Raw genomic sequence first — 20,000 nt, forward strand, 5'->3', positions numbered from 1 at the left:
TACACACACACACACGTCCAGGCACACGCACACATACACCACACACATACACACGTCCAGGCACACGCACACATACACCACAAGGCAGGCGCGATTTACATATATCCACATGCATAACGTTGAGCACACAAGGACAGGAGGCCAATAAACATCCACACACACACACACGCGTGTGCACCCTTAAAGAACAGACAGACAGACGTACATTAGTGGTTTTCATGTAGCACACAATGTACTTTCATGAGTACAAGAAAAGTACAGACAACAGTAGTGAGAGAGAGAGAGAGAGAGAGAGAGAGAGAGTACACACGGTTTCAGAAACATGTAGAAAGCGCTCACAGTTAAAGCAAACGGGTAACACCACAAATGTTCACTTACATAAACGCGCACACAGACCCCAAATATAAAACACACACGCGTAGAAAGACATACAAAACACATTACAACCATATGTAACACATTTTTTATATCCGCAACCAGCAAAAAGTACATACATTACGTATGTAATTCCGTAAATACAAAACTAACGCAAACACATTACGTACAAGGTGTGCACACACACACATTACGTACATCGCACACACACATTACGTCCATCGCACACACACATTACGTACATCGCACACACACATTACGTACATCGCACACACACATTACGTACATCGCACACATTACATTACTTACATCGCACACACACATTACGTACAACGCACACACACATTACGTACAACGCGCACACACATTACGTACAACGCGCACACACACATTACGTACACCGCACACACATTATGTACATCGCACACACATTACGTACAACGCACACACATTACGTACACCGCACACACACATTACGTACAACGCACACACACATTACGTACAACGCACACACATTACGTACACCGCACACACACATTACGTACAACCCACACACATTACGTACAACGCACACACACATTACGTACAACGCACACACATATTACGTACAACGCTACACCGTTCCACAGATCTTCCGTATAATATCATCTCTATTTCGTTTGATATCATCTCTTCCATAAATCAGATTTTTTTTCTACGTATCTATCCTCTTTCTTTTATACTGTGGACACTTTCCTCTCTTTCAATCCGTCATCTCTATTCTAACACACACTCTCTCTCTCTCTAACCCCAACATCTATGAATCCATTGGAGAAATACACCTCCCAAATACCTCGACCACTCCTTACAAACCCATATCCTAAACATTTTCTCCTCTCACCTACAGACCCCCACCCCTTCACACACCACACAGACAAATGTGTGTCGACACACACACACAATAATCTCCCCTTTTGCCTCATTACACTTCCCTCACAAAACCAACGGGGGGGGGGAGGACCACTACAGGATCACTAAATCAGCTAGAAATAACAACCAAATCTCCCTGAAATCAAACCTTACTGTCCTCAAAGCAAAAAAGAGAGAAACGTAAAGGGGACACACGTTCGATAATGTAGTTCTATGTAACCCTAACAAAAAGTGGGATGGTCAAAACCGGAAAGGACTTTATAACGACAAGGCTGCACGAACTAAAAAACAAATACGGAGACCCTTGCTAAAAATAGCAGCTGCATCGCCCTCAAAACACGTTACTATTTCAGAAAAGGGATGTAAGTCATATAATGAGAGCCTTAGAAAAACAGACGGGGTTTTAACACTGGTTTATCTCATTTAACCATTAAACCTACCCAAACCAGGAACGAGCCGGGGTTTAACAACGTCTATCATGTTTTTTCCCACGGTTTTCACTCCCACCTCTATATCTCCTACTATCCATAGAACTCCCCTGTTCTATGTCTCCACTCTATCTGTCATATACAATCGATTATCTCTCCTATCAAACCTGACAACTTCCGCTTTCTTCTCTCCACGGATACGGCGAACACACAGACACACAGAACTCCGTCTGGCTGATTTACACTCACTCACTTGAGCGTATATGCGCGCCATCACCTCTATGCGTGTGGACACACGCCTGTATTACATATGCTATCTACACAGAAACATACACACATTTGTGTATTTGTGTGTGTGTATATATAAAGCAAACAAAGTACAATTTTCACACACACACACGATGGCTTGACTGGATGAAACTTCGGAGTCACTGACAAATGTTATTCTAACAAATCATAAAAACTAACACACACACGTGAGTGTGCACATATGTACATATACACACGTTTATACACATACATACGCGTACACACGCATCCCATGAGACAGCAAGTACTTTCGTGTCCAGATTTAATATCCCAAACGGCTGCCCAAAGCAATCACCCCCAACACTGGAAGATTCCTAACACACCCACACAATATACATCCCATGTATTGTTTTATTAGCCGAGTATGAAGGGTGAGGGCAGGGCTTATGAGATCCCTGTCCCCAGACCAGTGAAACTGATTCCATTAGCATAATGCTTCCCTCGAACTTCTGTAAATCAACACCTCAGAGGGTCAATGTTCTGGGTGTAGGGATTGGTGCAGAGTCGGTAGGGGCCATTGGACACATGTCTGTGGGCCAGAAACCGGAGTGTGTACATATGTAGGTCAGTGACCCTTTTTTTTGCCTATCTGCCAGGTGGGTTTTTTTTCTGCCGTACCATCTCAGATCTGAGAGCATTCACACCGTCCCGAGCCCCAACTAAGCTGTGGAGACCATCAAAAATTGTTGGAGATTTAAAGTATCTTCTGACCCATAAGTCAAGGGCTGGTCACTGAGATGGAATCCCAGCTGTTTCACCCTTCAGCCTTCTCATTACTTTGTCAAATCTAATGCTTATTTATTCACACTGTTTTGAATTAATCATGGATTACCTCATAGCTTTGCGACTTTGATGATGTAATTGTTTATTTTTAGAAAGACATTGTAGGGTAAGTGTGAGCAGTAGGATCTGACCAGTTTGAACATAAAATGGGAAGAATATTTGGGCTGGATATAACTGGTTCGACCCTTTAAACATTCAGATTACCCTGTCAAACGAAATCCTTTTTTTATTCCCATGGTTTTCAATTAATCATAGATTACCTCATGGCTTTGAGATTTCAATGATGTGAATTGTTTTTAGAACAACATTGGAGGGTAGAAATGAAAGGTCAGATCTGGTCCGTTTGAACCTAAAACAGGCAGAATGTTTGGGCTGAACGTGGCCAATTCAACCCTTTAGAATTCAGATTACACAGGCAAATCTAGTGCGCCTTTCTTCACATTGCTTTTAATTAATCCTGCATTGACCCTCTGTGGTGTTGATTTACAAAAGTTTGAAGGAAACATTATAGTTTTGTGATTTCAATGATGCGAGTGTTTAATTTTACAAAGGCATTGTAAGGTAGGTGTGAGAGGCCAAATCTGGCCAGCCTGAATATAAAACAGGTAAAAATATTTGGGCCCTGATATAGCCAGTTTAAATGCTAAAGGGTTGAGGATGTGCTTTTGCTATGAGAGATCCAATAACTGGAGCGATTTCGAGGGCTCTAAGGTTAAGGGTTGCTTACAAAAGGGTTCAGGTGTAGAGTGACACTTTCTTGATATGAGTAATATTCACATTTTGTTACTGACAAACGAAAGGTAAGATTGGAATATCCCAGGGGTGTTGTCAGGGTCTCTGTTCATGGAATCATTGCAGGTGTGGTGTGTTGGCGTTGGAGTTGTAAGTGGGTGATGTATGGGTTGCGGAAGGTTAGGGAGGAAGGAAGGGTTAGGGTTAGTTTTTCTTTTGGTCCCTCCCTTTTTACTTGTTTCAGTCATTAGACTGTGGCCATGCTGGGGCACCACATTGAAGAATTTTAATGGAACAAATCAACCACAGTACTTAATGTTAAAGTCTGGTATTTATTCTATTGGTTTCTTTTGCTGAACCGCTATGTCATCAGGGCGTAAACATACCAAAACTGGTTGTGAATCGGAGGTGGGGGGGGCCAACACAGATATATGTATATATACAGACCTGATAGGCTTCTTTCAGTTTCTATCTATCAAATCCACTCACAAACAAGGCTTCAGTCAGTCCAGAGCAATAGTAGAAGACACTAGCCCAAGGTGCCATGCAGTGGGACTGAACCCAGAACCATGTGGTTGGGAAGCAAACTTACCACACAGCCATACCTGCCCCCCGTGTCATTTGTGTAAGAGAGGGTGTTTTTTAGTTGGATGTGGGGGCAGCAAATAAGATTGATATAAAGAAAGAAGAGGGTGGGGACAAAACTGAACCCTAGGGCATTAGTAAGAAAGAGAAAATGCTCTCCTCCAAATACACAAGGGGAAAGCGGGATCTGATAGAAAGCTACAGAGTCAAGGGATAAAGAGACAGGTAGAAACCATAAGTGCATAGTTGGTGCCACATATAAAGCACAGTAATCACGTAACTGACCAGGCTATCAGATGTCATTACACATTGCTAGTCACAATGCGTTTTTGCATTGTTTTAGTCTTCAAATGATGCCATCCCACTGGCTAGGTGAGCAGGCCAACATCCCCCACCACAGATGAAAAGGGAACCATGCCCATTCAGGGAACTGAACGCACGAACTAGCGATCATGAATGCAACAGCCTAACCACTAGGCCACATGTCTTCACAGGTACCCAGTACACTCTGTAAAGTGGTTGGCATTACAAAGGGCAGCCAGATGTAGAAATCATGCCAAAGCATGGCAAGAGGGGCCTGGTGTAGCCCTCTGGCTTGCCAGCAGCTCCTGTCAAACCGTCCAACCCATGCCAGCATGGAAAAAGGATGTTAGATGATGACAATGATGAAAAAAGGGAACATTGCTACATTGCTTTAATCAAGTCTCTCCAAAGCAAAAACCACAGCAGTGAGTGAATGGTGCTTGAGGAGGCCACCAGTGGAAAGTGACCCGACAGCAAACTCTGCTGGTGATCATGAGAGAGAGATTCCAAGAATTACAGGAGGTTACCATTAATGGCCAACTCCATGACAAGTGAGTGTGATAGAGTTTGGAGGGCCAGAATGGTCAACTGTCTTGGAGCTGAGACCTATTGCAGCAGGTTTCCAAAAATTAGGTAGGTCCATGTCAAAGTGGAGAGATTAAAAGCATGCAGCCCTCAAGCATCCTTCTGGAGAATCCCAGTGGTTTTCCCTTCTTTAAAGCTAATGTCGGCTGCAGGATCACTCCGAAAAGCTCTATCTGCGACGATTTCATCTCAATCGAAGGAGAGGAGCTTTCTCCGTTCGGGTTGCGGATCCGTGGAATAAGCTGCCAGATGAGATGGTGAAGATGCCGACGACCGCTTGGTTCAAAGTCTCCCTTGACCTCAAGTGGCCTGAACTCTTTACATGAACACCACCCTGTACATTACTCCATGTCTCCCTACATGGCCTTGCTTTTTGCTTTTTGAGCCAAAAAATTAACTAACTAAGATTTTCCTTAATTGACTTGTGCCTTACAATTTTTGGCGTGTCCCCTTAAAAGATGTTCAGGTTTTGGATCTGGCCCAGGTATCAAAAAGGTTGAGAACCACTGGAGTAAGGGACTTGGTGAGTGTAGGGAGGGATCAGCTCTGGGATGCAGTGTCTGAGGGTAAAGAAGGGGACAGTGTCAGGAAATAGTGACTTTTCTGAGGTTCAAAGTGACCAAAAGCATTTTCATACTTGGTGTGTGTGTGTGTGTGTGCATGCGTGCAAAGCAGTGGTGGCCATGGTAAGGGTGGAAGTGAATAAGAATTGGAAGAAATTTGTTGTGTGTGTGTGTGCGACAGTGTGGATGGAGTGGGCTGCAAACCAGGGGCAGTGATGAAAGCGGGAGACATTTTGCATTGCAGGTAAGTTACTGTACACAGAACCATCGCAAAGCCAGGAAAGTGGGGTTCTACACACATTTACAATTACCCCCACACCTATGTGTGTGTGTGTGTGTGTGTGCATGCACATCTGAGTGTGTGTGTATATGTGTGTGTGTGTGTGTGCATGCACATCTGAGTGTGTGTGTGTGTGCATGCACATCTGAGTGTGTGTGTATGTGTGTGTGTGTGTGTGTGTGCATGCAATCTGAGTGTGTGTGTGTATATGTGTGTGTGTGTGTGTGTGTGTGCATGCAATCTGAGTGTGTGTATATGTGTGTAAATATAACACAGTTCCCCCCGCTTTTTTTATTCAGTTACCTTATCAAAACCGATATACATTATACCTTGTATTATTAATATATACACTCTAACTTGTATTTTAATGCCAGCCACTTTAAATGTTCTTCTTCTCCCTCACTCTTCTCTCATAAAGCAATATCTCTCAGTGCCTGCCATAACTGCTTTCTGCTGCTTTCCGTCCATTTTCCACAAATAACTTTTATATATCCACATCACATAATTTCCATCACTGTAACATTTTTCTTTTCCCCCAAATATTATAGAGTTCGCCTTCCTCTCTCTCTCTCACACACACACACATACAGCCAAAGAACATAATTAGTTCTTAGAGAGATGTGTTCCGAAGACTGCTCCTTATGGCAGCGGTTAATATCAGGTGCCAATGAAGAAGAATTTAGGTAGAGAGAATGAGCTGGGAAATAAGAAGGCAGTAATTTGCAGGTCTTTATTTTAGGGCCATTAGGGGAGTTTAGAAAGTAAAAAGGCAATGAATTGCACCCACAACCCCTAAAATTGTGGTGTCCTTGAGAGGGAACAACAACAACAAAGGGTTATTATAGTGGTGGTGGTGGAGGTGTGTGTGTGTGTGTGTGTGTGTGTGGAGAGAGAAATTTGGAAGGAGAAATGGTAAGAGAAAGATTATGGAGAAAGGAATATAAAAAAAAATGTTGAATATCTTGGCTATAGACACATTACACATGGTTATAACAGAATTGAGAGAGAGAGAAGAGAGATTGATAGAGAGAGAGAGAGAGTAGATTAAAAGAGAGAGGGGAAAGATTGATAGAGAGATTCAAAGAGAGAGGGGGAAAGATTGATAGAGAGATTCAAAGAGAGAGGGGGAAAGATTGATAGAGAGATTCAAAGAGAGGTAGAAGAGATTGATAAAGAGAGAAAGGAGAATATAGATTCAAAGAGAGAGGGTGAGATCTAGAAAAAAGAAAGGAAGGGCTTCATTGAGAGAGGGGGAAAGAGTTATGCAGAGGGAAAGGATTGATAGAGAGGAGGGGGAGAGGTCTAATGAGAGGTCTATATATATAGAGAGAGAGAGAGTGAGGGGGAGGCGAAATTCAGTAAGGGAGAAAGGGGGGGGGAATAGATTTGTCAGTTGATTGTATTATGGAGAGAAAGGAATGTAGGAAGAGATTGTTGGATTAGAAAGAAGATGGATATCAAGTGGATGATGGAAGGAAATTAGAGAGAGAAAGAGGATAATTGAAGAAGTGAAATGGAGAAGAATGGTACAAGGTGAAGAGGGTAAGGAGAGGGGGAGAGAGAGAGACAGAGACAGTAAGGGAGGAGGAGTAAGAGGAGTTGTGGGGGAGGGATGGGAGGAGGAATAAATGAGAGGGAGTGGTGGTTGAGGTTTGGGAGAATGAAAGAGTGACAATAAGTGAGGTGGGAAAGTGAGAGAAAGGGAGTAAGAGAGAGAGAGAGGGGGAATGTAGAGAAGAACGAGGGGAAGGGAGGAACGAAGGGACAGAGAGGGGTAGGAAGAGAGGTAGGTGAGGCGAGGGAGAAGTGAGAGAGAGAAAAAAAGGCGCCGGAAAGAGAGGCTAGGAAAAAGAGAGAGGGAGAGGGGGAGAAAGTGAGAGATAAAGGAGAAACGAGGGAACAGACAGAGAGGGGGAAAGAAAGAACAGAGAAAGCGAGAGAGGGGGGAGGGAGAGCGGATGAAATAAAGGCTTTGAGGACGAGAGAGGGAGAGAAAAAGATAAGAGAGTGTGAGAGAGAAGAACGAAATAAATAGTCAAGTAGAATAAATCCCTTTTATTTTCGTTTTATTGCTTCCACTTCGTTCGGGAGGGAGAGAGAGAGAGTGGGGAAAGGTGGGAGAGGAGAGGATAAAAAGAGAGAGAAAGATAGGTGAAAGACAGATGAGAAGCAGAGAGGGAGAGAGGAGGGTGAAGTGAAAGAATGTAAAGTGTAGTAGTAGTGGTAGTGTGAGGAGAAATAGAGGGAGGAGTGAGAGGGTGTAAGATGTGATGTGAGGTGCGAGAAAGGGAGAGAGAGAGAGAGAGAGAGAGAGAGAGATGTGATGTGATAGGGAATCAAAAAGGAGATATATAGGTATGACAAGTTTTGGATTTAGAGAATAAATGAAGACAAATAGGAGAGGAGGAGAGTCGTAAAAGATGGGAGATGAGGAGGGGAGAGTGAAGGAATGAGGCAAAGAAAGAAAGAGAATATGAGAGAATGAATACGGGTAGGGGAGAGAGAGAGAGAGAGAGAGGGAGGAAGGAAGGATATTTTGGGAGAGAGAGAGGGGGAGAGGAAGGAGATTTTGGGAGAGAGATGGGGGAGAGGAAGGAGATTTTGGGAGAGAAAGAATATGAACGAGAAGCAGAAGGTATTGGCTGTGAACGAGAGAGAAGGATAAAGTGTGAAAGAGTGAGAGTATGAATGAAGGTTTAGAAAGAGTGAGTAGGATATGAGAGAAAATAGAGAGAGAAAGGGTGAGTACGAGAGAGAGAGATACAGAGAGAGTTAGAGATAAGAGTGTAAGAAATATGAGAGTGAGAGTGGAGAGTGAGTACAAGGCAGAGTGGAAATCAGAGAGAGTGAGTAAGAGACAGAATGGAAATAAGAGAGAGTGAGTGAGTGCAATGAGAGAGAATGTAGAAAAAGAGAGCGAGTATTTTAAGAGCTTATAAGAGAGAGAGAGAGAGAGAGAGAGAGAGAGAGAGACATGAATGTGACGAGAGAGAGTGAATGTTATAAAAGAAAGAGAGAGAGAGAGAAGAGAGAGGGGGAACGTGTGCGCGTGTGTGTGTGTGTGTGTGACAACTGTTTGTAACAAGTGTAATAGATATATCAGTACACAGGAAATTTAGCAGCGAACCGAAGAGGCAACATGAGGCCGAGGTATATAACACGTCACGTCGATGATAGAAGCACGGAATAGCAAATATTGACATTTGTTAGAGAGAAATTAAAGCGGAAAGACAGAGAGAAGGAGAGACAGAGTGAGAGAAGCCGGCATGTTGGTTGTCACCCCTTCCTCTTCCATTTCCTCTCTTTTCCAAAATGTTCGAAGCAGAAAAACAAGGGAGGCAACTTTGAACTGTCTTAAAACACAAAAACCTCACAAAACGGCTCAGAAAGACGAGAAATAGGATTTTCTCTCTTAAATAGGAACATTAAGGGACACACACGCACCTGCGTGAGGGTATCTGCGTGTCTATATATGATATATATATATACAATGCGCGTGCACAACATTCGTTTACTTGTTTCAGTCATTTGACTGCGGCCATGCTGGAGCATCGCCTTTAGTCGTACAAATCGACCCCAGGACTTATTCTATCCGTCTCTTTTGCCGAACCGCTAAGTTACGGAGACGTAAATAACACCAACATTGGTTGTCAAGCGATGGTGGCGGGGGACAAACAAAGACACAAATATATACGCGTGTGTGTATATATATATATATATATATATATGTGTGTGTGTGTGTGTGTGTGTGTGTGTGTTATATATGACGGGCTTCTTTCAGTTTCCATCTACCAAATTCACTCGCAAGCTTTTGGTCGGCCCAAGGCTGTAGTAGAAGACACTTGCCCAAGGTGCCAAACAGTGGGACTGAACCCGGAACCATGTGGTTGGGAAGCAAGCTTCTTACCACACAGCCACTCCTACACCTATACACACACCACACACACATACATATCTATAATTCTATTCTCTTTCACTCGTTAGACAGCAGCCATGCTGGAGCACCACCTCGAAGGACTTGCAGTCGATCAAATCCACCCCAGCACTTGATTCTTTTTCAAAAAAGGTTGTCAAGCAGAGAGGCACAAATAAGCACATCGACTCTGTAGTAAGAAGCTTGCTTCCCAACCACATGGTTCCGGGTTCGGTACCACTGTGTGACACCTTCGGCAAGTGTCTTCTACTATAGCCTCAGGCCTAGATTTGGTAGAGGGAAACTGAAAGAAGCCCATCGCACATATATGTGTGTGTGTGTTTATGTTTGTTTGTTTGTCCCCCACCACCACTTGGCAACCGGTGTTGGCATGTTTACGTCCCCGTAGCATAGCAGTTCAACAAATAAGCCCAATAGAACAAATACCAGGCTAACAAGAAAATAACTACCTGGGTCGATTCATTTGACTGAAAGAAAAAATACTTCAAGACGGTGCCCCAGCAGGGCCGCAATCTAATGACTGGAACAAGTAAAAAAAAAAATTAAGAGACAAAAGATTAACATCGCCTTTTTCCATGCTGGCATGGGTTGGACGCTTTTGACATGAACAGACGACCTAGAGGGCAGCCCTTATTCTAACGTCCACTTTGCCATGGTTGAGATACAAAGGATATCATTTCAGGGGTCCCTAACAGGTGATGACTTAGCTTTCATTTCTTTTCAGAAGGTAGCTCGTTAGAAATAACGAAGGCAGCCAGATGAAACTTTGAATAATGGATAACATGTACCACCATAGAAGATATAAATGTGTGTGTGTGTGTTTTATCATTTCCTTGTTTCAATCACTAGACTGCGACCACGCTGGGGCACCACCTTGAAGAATCTTGCTGAATAATTTGGCTCCAGGGCTTTTTTTTTTGGTTAAAGCCTAGTACTTATTCTTTCAGTCTCTTTTGCTGAACTGCAAAATTACATGGCTGTAAACAAACCAATACCGCTCAAACGTGCACACACTCACACACACACACATATACATACAAAGGACTTCTTTCAGTTTCTGTCTATCAAATCAATTTATGAGGCATTGGCCAGCCTGAGGTTTATAGCAGAAGACACTTGCCCTAGGTGCCACACAGTGGGACTGAACTCGGAACCATGTGGTTGGGAAGCAAACTTCTTACCATGCAGCGATGCCAGCACCTATACATACATACATACATACATACATACATACACACGCAGAGTGCAGTGAAAGCATTTGAGGAGGCCAGGGTAGCGCCTGCAAGACACAAGAGAGATTTAAAGAAGCATGTTGTGATCGAGAAGGTGAATCTTAGGGACCTTTTTGTGGGCACAATTTGTGACAGACCATTTCTTTCTTTTGCTGGGCTCAAATCTCATTTGCGAACCCATGGAAAACAAACCTCCACTAAATACTCAGCTTATATATCTGTGCCTATCTTTCAATGCCAGGTATGCTATAAGGCCTGCAAATCTAATGGAGGCCTCAAAAAATTTTTTTTAATCCACAAAGATTAGAACTTAACTGTAGCTCTTAGTAATCTAAGTTGGATATGCAATCTCTGTGGGTCTTTTTGTTACATTGTCTGGTTTAAAAAGCTACATCAGACACTATGATGGATCTAAGGTGTTGGTAGATACAAGAGGTGGTCAGACTCTGCATAAGGAGTAGACAACTATCACACACACACACACAAACCAACAACAATAAAACACCATCTCCCTGTCTATTTCAGTTACCCTTCATTCACACACTGCTCTCCTGGTGGTTTGTGGCCAATTATAATTTTAAAAGTAGGCAGCAAGCTAGTGGTATCATTAGCACACCGGACACTGTACATTCTGGGTTCAAATAACAAAAAGGTTTAAATTGACTTTCATTCTTTCTAGGTTGATAAAATAAGCACCAGTTAAGTACCGAGATCCAAGTTAATCAATTAAACCATCCCTTTAAAATTGTTCACCTTGAGCCAAAATTAGAAAGAATTAGTATTATTCAAACATCTAGTGGTGGATAAGAGTGATTATGTTTCCTCAAAGAAACTCTAGTTGTCAATGAGGATGAACTAATTGATCAATTTCAGAAGACTTTTGAGGAACAGAACTACAAGAGAAACCCTTGGCCTGGCAATGTTACTGAGGAGCACTACCAGTTCAAAATAGATTCTATGGGAACAAAAGTGGCACCGGGTAAGGCTGACTGGGATTTGCGACAAAACCAATGCTGCAGGCATTGACTTGTCATGTCAAAGAGCTGTTAAAGCATGTAAGGCTTAACTCATTGCGAGGATTGCCCCACCAGCCACCTTTCACAAGGCTGAGCAGGCAGTGTCCCTCTGTCCAGTGGCAATGGCAAAGGTTGTATGGTGGACAAGGCTGAAAGCATAGAGGAAAGACATGTACCTCTTTGGTCAAGCCTTCATTATCATCATTATTCAATGTCCCCTGTCTGTGCTGGTTCAACAGGAGCTGGAAAGTGAGAGAGCTGAACCTGGATCCGATTCTGCTTTGGAATGGTTTCTAAGGTTGGATGCCTTATTAAGGCCAAGCAATTTACAGAGAGTTCTGAGTGCTTTTTAAATGGTGCTGGCTTGGGTACTCTCTACATGAGCGCTCTCTAAGTGGGGCTGACACGGATGCTCTTTACATGGCACCAGCATGAGTGTACATCGTGGTGTTGGCACAGGTGCTTTATATATGGTGCCAGCACATGAAGAAGGAAGTGCTATCTCCCGGTGAATTTGTGAAGAGGGAGGGGCATCTGTGGCCAAAATGTTAGAATGAATGGCCCTACTCTATAATTACCCCTATAAATTTGAGCACAGTCAAGGGTGCACACATGCCTTTGGTGGTCAGGGTGATCCTGAAACTTTGGGGTTCCTTGATTGGCCCCAGATGGAGTATCTCCCGCATCGCAAGTTTGCACATACTTATTCTTTTACTTGTTTCAGTTATTTGACTGGCCATGCCGGAGCACCGCTTTAAAGGGTTTTAGTCGAGGAAATCAACCCCAAGACTTACTCTTCGTAAGCCTAGTACTTATTCCATCGGTCTTTTGCTGAACCACTGAGTTACTAGGACATAAATACCAACACCAACGGTTGCCAAGTGATGGTGGGGGGACAAACACAGACATAAATAAATAAATAAATAAATACTATATATATATATAATACTCTTGGAGTGGTGAGCATCAGGAAGGGCATCCAGCCACAGAAAACCATGCCAAATCAGATTGGAGTCTGGTGCAGCCAGCCCTGGTCAAGCCATCCAAACCATGCCACAGCATGGACAACAGAAATTAAATGATGGGCTTCCTTCAGTTTCCATCTACCAAATCCACTCGTAAGGCTTTGGTTGGCCTGAGGCTATAGTAAAAGACATTTATCATGGCGCCATGCAGCAAGATGGAACCGGGAACCATGTGGTTGAGAAGCAAGCTTCTTATCGAATTTCATCATCTTTTTTCCTTTCTTTCCACACACAAATTATAGACTGTACTTTTAATGTCCCCTTCACCTATGCCCCTATGGCAGATGAGACATCATCATCATCATCATCATCATTAGTCCTCCTCATCCTTTGCCCAGGTAGCAAAGAAATTATTATTATTATTATTATTATTACCATTATTACTATTATTATTATTATCATTTATAACCATTATTATTATTATTACCATTATTATTATCATTATTATCATTATTATTATTACCATTATTACTATTATTATTATTATCATTTATTACCATTATTATTATTATTATTATTATCATTATTATCATTATTATTATTACTATTATTACTATTATTATTATCATTTATTACCATTATTATTATTATTACCATTATTATTATTACCATTATTATTATTATTATTATTATTATTACCATTATTATTATTATTATTATTATATTATTATTATTACCATTATTATTATATTATTATTATTATTATTATTAGACAGTTTGTAATGGCAAGAAATATTAAAGAAAGCTAAACTGAGATTAAATGGCAACAAACTGGCTGGTAATCTCACATTGATAGACTGGAACCATGCACACAACCATTCACCATCTCCCCCACCTCTCTCTCTCTCTCTCTCCACGTTATAAATTATAAATCTCAGCAATGCCATTTTAGTAAGAGTTTTAAGTTCATATGTTAAGATTATTTATTCTTAACCTTAACGAAGACATTTATATTCTACGTCCATCCACCACTCAACATTGCAAGACTACAATAATAATAATAATGGTTAATAATAATAATAGTAATAATAATAACAATAATAATGGTTAATAATAATAGATTGGTCCAGCCAGTTAGCTTTGGTAATATAGTGCAGTAGAGGATAGAATGTAATACCATATACATATATATACACACACACACACATATATATATACATACATACATACATACACACACATATATATATATACATACATATATATATATACATACATACACATATATATACATGCATATACTTATATATACACATCATCTTCACATCATGTTAACAGCGCTGAAACCAAGAAGTGCAAAACAGCCAGAACTTCAAGACCGACAAGACGCTTCATTAATAATTATTTTATTATTACTAGCTGTTGTTATCATCATCATCATCATCATCATTATTATTATTATTACCATTATTTCCCAACCACCCCCATCTTTCCTTCTCCCCCCACCCCGCCCATCCATTTCTGTCTTTCTTATGCTCGATTGTAAAGATTTGCTTAATCTGCAAAATGTTTGCCGAAACCTTTTTCCTATCCGACTTCCTGGCCGAAATCAATTGAGAATTTATTTCTATGAAATTGAGGTTAAAGTCAATCCGAGTTCATCAGCAGAGAACTAATCATTCACTGCAATAACTGCACCGCCGCCACCAACAACAACCGCCACCGCCACCACCAACAACGAACTTCACCTCCACCTTCACCGAACGATGGAACGGAGAGCAATTTACAAGACTGAACAGATAGAGAGTGCATGTGTTATCAATGTGCACAGACACATATGCCATATATATAAATATATATGTATATATATGTATACGTATGTCTATAGATGTGTATAATTGTGAGGTTATCTCTCTCCCTCTCGCTCTGTGTACGAGTGTCCGTTGGCCAGTTTTCAAGATTTACAAAGAGAAAATTACAGCTCTATTTCACCAGAAATTATGGCTCTTTTGCTTGAGGAAATTAGATTTGTTTAGAAGGTGATTGCCTATCAGGGCTAGGACAGCGGTTGTATGTATTGCTGCCGTACACCGGCTATTGTTACAAATGATTTCCCTCTGAGAGGCAATTCATGCACAAATATATTTTAGATAACAAATGCATTTACTATTATACTTATATATTTATATACACATGCATGCATGTATGTATGTATATGTCCTATGTGTCACATAGATTTGTGTGTGTGTGTGTGTATGGAATGATAACTCTGGAGACTTCAGATTAGTATCTCATAAAGCATATATCTTTATCATGCTTCCCTGAACATGTGTCATCGTTCAACGAGGAAGAATAGAGGCGGAAGGGGGGGAAGTGGAGATCAAGAGGAGGAGGAGGAGGGAGGCCTGGAGAGTGGACATGAAGATTGAGGGTGGAGGGAAGAGAGGGAAAGCAAAGTGAAAGGGTAAGTAGGAGAGGAGGGGTGTAGGGAGAGAGAGAGAGAGAGAGAGAAATGGAGAACAGGAGAGGGGACATGCAGACTGAGAGGGAGAGGACGATGGGGGAGTGGGGGTGGAAGGGAGCAGTGGCCATCAAGAGGAAAATTAGAGAGAGAGAGAGAAGTGGGAGAAGTGGAGGAAAAAGAAGAGCTGAAGAGTAGGAAGAGAGGCTAAGTGGGAGAGAGATATGGAGGGGGGGGAGTAAAGATCAAGAAGGAGATAGAGAGGGTGGAAGGGGAGGTCGCCATGAAGAGGGAGAGAAGAGAGGATAAAGTATAGAGTTGAGAGGGAGAATAGAGAGAGAGAGAAAAGAGAGAAAGGAGAGAAAGAGAGGAGAGAGAAGTGGAGCTCTAAAAGAGAAACCGATGAAAAGAGAGATTAAGAAATGAACAGCAAGGTGAGAGAGAGAGAGGTGGAAGGAAAAAAAGCAGTGATGAAGAGGAAGAGTAAGATGGGAAGGAAAGAGAAAGAGAGGGACAACAAGAGGCAGAGAGTAGCTCAGTTTCCCCTCCCCCCCCTCTCTTTCAACCATCACCACCACCACCACTGCAGTCCACCCCACCCCACCCCATCACCAATAAACACTGTGAAAGCAAAGTTAACTTTGCACAGAAAAACAATAAACTCAGAGAGAAAAAGAAGCCAGAAATAATTTCAAGTGGTTTCCAAAGTCCCTCAAGCCAGATAGAATTTCTAAACAATGGTGTGATAAACTGTTCATAGCATTTCAAAGCACATCGACGATGGCGTACATAAAGAGCCAAGGCAGAATGGAGAAGCTTTCAGCTCAACTCGACCACCACCACCACAACAGACAGTAGTTGGAGTGGCCATGGAGAGCTTCAATCAAACAGTTTAAGAAAGACAAAAGCATGTTCTTGGACTCCATTACACAAGGACACTCACACGGACACTCTCTCTCTCTCTCTCTGTGTGTGTGTGTGGTGGGGTTTATGTATAGACATACACATAAGCGCAGGAGTGGCTGTGTGGTAAGTAGCTTGTTTACCAACCACATGGTTCCGGGTTCAGTCCCACTGCGTGGCACCTTGGGCAAGTGTCTTCTACTATAGCCCCGAGCCGACCAAAGCCTTGTGAGTGGATTTGGTAGACGAAAACTGAAAGAAGCCCATCGTATATATCTATATATGTATGTATATATGTGTGTGTGTCTGTGTTTGTCCCCCTAGCATTGCTTGACAACCGATGCTGGTGTGTTTATGTCCCCATCACTTAGTGGTTTGGCAAAAGAGACCGATAGAATAAGTACTGGGCTTACAAAAGAATAAGTCCTGGGGTCGATGTGCTCGACTAAAAAGCGGTGCTCCAGCATGGCCGCAGTCAAATGACTGAAACAAGTAAAAGAGTAAAAAAAAAAAAGTATATATACAATACAGATACACACAAGCAATTATGCATATGGCGTATGTATCATCATCATCACAATCATCACCATTTAACGTCCGTTTTCCATGCTCGCAAAGGTTGGGAGATTTCACCAGAGTTGGCAAGCTGTAAGGATGCGCCAGACTCACACACACACAGAGTCTATATACCAAATACACAAAGACAAAAATGCACACACACACAAATGCATATAATGAATATGGGTACACAATCATGGAGGTGCTCCAGAATGGCCACAGCCACATGGCTGATACATAAAATACACACAAACATATAGACACTTGTGTGCAATATATACACACACAATGCATATCTATATTTATACACACACACAACATACATAGTTTGCACACATACATACACCAACATTTAGACACACACACACAAAATAAACATATATTTAGACACACAGACATAACATACATATATTTACATACACACACACACACACACACATCCATATATTTACAAACACACACACAACATCAATATATTTACACACATACACAGACACAACATCCATGTATTTACACACACACACACACATTTACAGACACAACATCCATATATTTACACACACACACACATTTACACACATACAGACACAACATCCATATATTTACACACACACACACACACACAACACATTTACACACATACACAACACATTTACACACATACACACACACAACATCCATATATTTACACACACACACACAACACATTTACACACATACATAGACACAACATACACACACAAATATCTAGACGAAATTATATGTATAAACACAAACTGATACACATAAATACACACACACACACAACAATAACATAAACCTATGCACACACACACACACACACACCCATACCATTCTCCAATCAGTCTTCTGCTTCCCCACCACCATCACTACCCTTCTCTCCCCTCCCCCACCCCCACACACCACATTACCAATGTGGTTTTCATTTCTTATATTCTCCTCCAATTAAGGGTGTATTAACCAGAAAAACCTCTTTCCTCTCTCGTCCAATCGTCGTTGCTTTACCTTGCGGTGCCAAACTCATGTTTGCCACTTGTCTCCTCCTCATTAGACGACCCAGACAGCTTTTTAATACCTCTGTGATTCTCATCAAAACTACCTTACATCTCTTAATGGATGGCACAATGTCTCCACTTACGACAAACACACACAGACACACACAAATATACAAACAGTATCAATATCTCCACCTTATGTCACCACACAGGAGAAACGAGATACAATGCATATATATATATATTATATTATATTATATTAGCTGCAGGAGTGGCTGTGTGGTAAGTAGCTTGCTTACCAACCACATGGTTCCCGGTTCAGTCCTACTGCACAGCAGTGGACGGAACTGAAAGAAGCCTGTCGTATGTGTGTGTATGTATATATATATATATAAGATAACAATACAACAAAAAAAAGAAAGGCTTAAATGAAAAGAGGTCAAGAGTGTACTTACAATCCTAAAATTCTGAATGGTACATATATAATGTGGCTGGTCGGCACGGCAACTGTCCACATAGACACAATCTGGAAAAACAAACAAAAAGGGAATAAGTGAAATTAAAGGGAAATAAATAACAGAAAGAAAAAAACAATAATAATGGTTTCAAATTTTGGCACAAAGCCGGCAATTTTTCAGGTGGAGTTGGGGTATAATCTTTTCTACTATAGGCACAAGGCCTGAAATTTGGGGAAGGGGGGGTAGTCGATTACATTGACCCCTGTACTCGATAGATTGCAAAAAAAATAAAAATAAAGGTTGGAATGCCTGAAACAGATGAAACAAAAATAAAGGCACAGGAAACCAAACAAAAGGTATGGAAGCAATTTCCCCAAGAGGGGGATCAGCCATCTAGGGGTCAGTTAGGGAACCTTAAAAGCCAAAGATTATTCTAAGAAGGCAAAGATCATTTTCCAAATTGTGCCCTCTGGGCTTGTTCATAATAGGGCCCATTCACTTGGGCCATGCTTGCCCCTTTCACTCCCTTTTAGCAAATACACTAATAAAGCACCTACCTCTTCACCCTCAAGTGCAACTTGAACAAGTTGCACTTGAGGGCTTCACCTCAAGGCTTTAGTCGTCCTGAGACTATAATAGAAGACACTTGCCCAAGGTGCCGTGCAAAGGGACTGAACCTGGAACCATGTGGTTGGGAAACAAGCTTCGTACCACACAGCCACACCTGGGCCTCCATCCATCAAGCCAGCCCACCAGCCAGCTTCTTTGCCTATTATTCTTGGAAGTGTTGCGGGGATAAAGTCCTCAAGCACTCCCTCCACAGAGTCCTGTTAGGGGCAACTATCATTACTCATAACCCTCTTCTGGGACCAACAGAAACAACGGGGATCATCCAACCAGTGTTGGTCTTCCCCAACATCTCCTGCTGGATAAGCTTGGCTTCAAGAATCCATCTTGCAATTCTTTCCTAACTGTACATTCATAGCAGGAGGCGCAGGAGTGGCTGTGCGGTAAGTAGCTTGCTTACGAACCACATGGCTCCGGGTTCAGTCCCACTGCGCGGCACCTTGGGCAAGTGTCTTCTACTATAGCCTCGGGCCGACCAAAGCCTTGTGAGTGGATTTGGTAGACGGAAACTGAAAGAAGCCCGTCGTATATATGTATGTGTGTGTGTTTGTGTGTCTGTGTTTGTCCCCCTAGCATTGCTTGACAACTGATGCTGGTGTGTTTATGTCCCCGTTACGTAGCGGTTTGGCAAAAGAGACCGATAGAATAAGTACTGGGCTTACAAAAGAATAAGTCCCGGGGTCAAGTTGCTCGATTAAAGGCGGTGCTCCAGCATGGCCGCAGTCAAATGACTGAAACAAGTAAAAGAGTAAGAGAGAGTATTAGGGCTGTGGCCCCTCAAAGCAGAGGAGCAGCAGCGGCAGCTTCACGTGGAGAAGCATCCTGATTTCAGAGCTGCATGTACTATCGTGTTTCATTTCCCAGGAGATCCATCAGATGAACAACATTTCAGTCCCTTGGACTTGCTATCAGGGCTGTGGAGTTGAAACAAACATTTTCGACTCCTCTACATTTGGCACCTCCGACCCTGATCCTTTT

The 20,000-nt window shown here is 42.0% G+C and overlaps 1 protein-coding gene across 4 annotated transcripts in view; it reads right to left on the reverse strand.

Annotated features, from left to right (window-relative positions):
• LOC115224734 (arginine-glutamic acid dipeptide repeats protein) overlaps positions 1-20,000 on the reverse strand; it is a 453,168-nt gene that overhangs the window by 314,116 nt on the left and 119,052 nt on the right. For all 4 annotated transcript variants that reach the window (XM_029795610.2, XM_029795612.2, XM_029795609.2 and 1 more), the window contains exon 2: positions 18,393-18,463. In XM_029795610.2, coding sequence (XP_029651470.1) covers positions 18,393-18,463 — 71 coding nt within the window. The remainder of the gene's footprint in view (positions 1-18,392; positions 18,464-20,000) is intronic.

This window comes from Octopus sinensis, linkage group LG26 (genome assembly GCF_006345805.1).
Source record: "Octopus sinensis linkage group LG26, ASM634580v1, whole genome shotgun sequence".
NCBI lineage: Eukaryota > Metazoa > Mollusca > Cephalopoda > Octopoda > Octopodidae > Octopus > Octopus sinensis.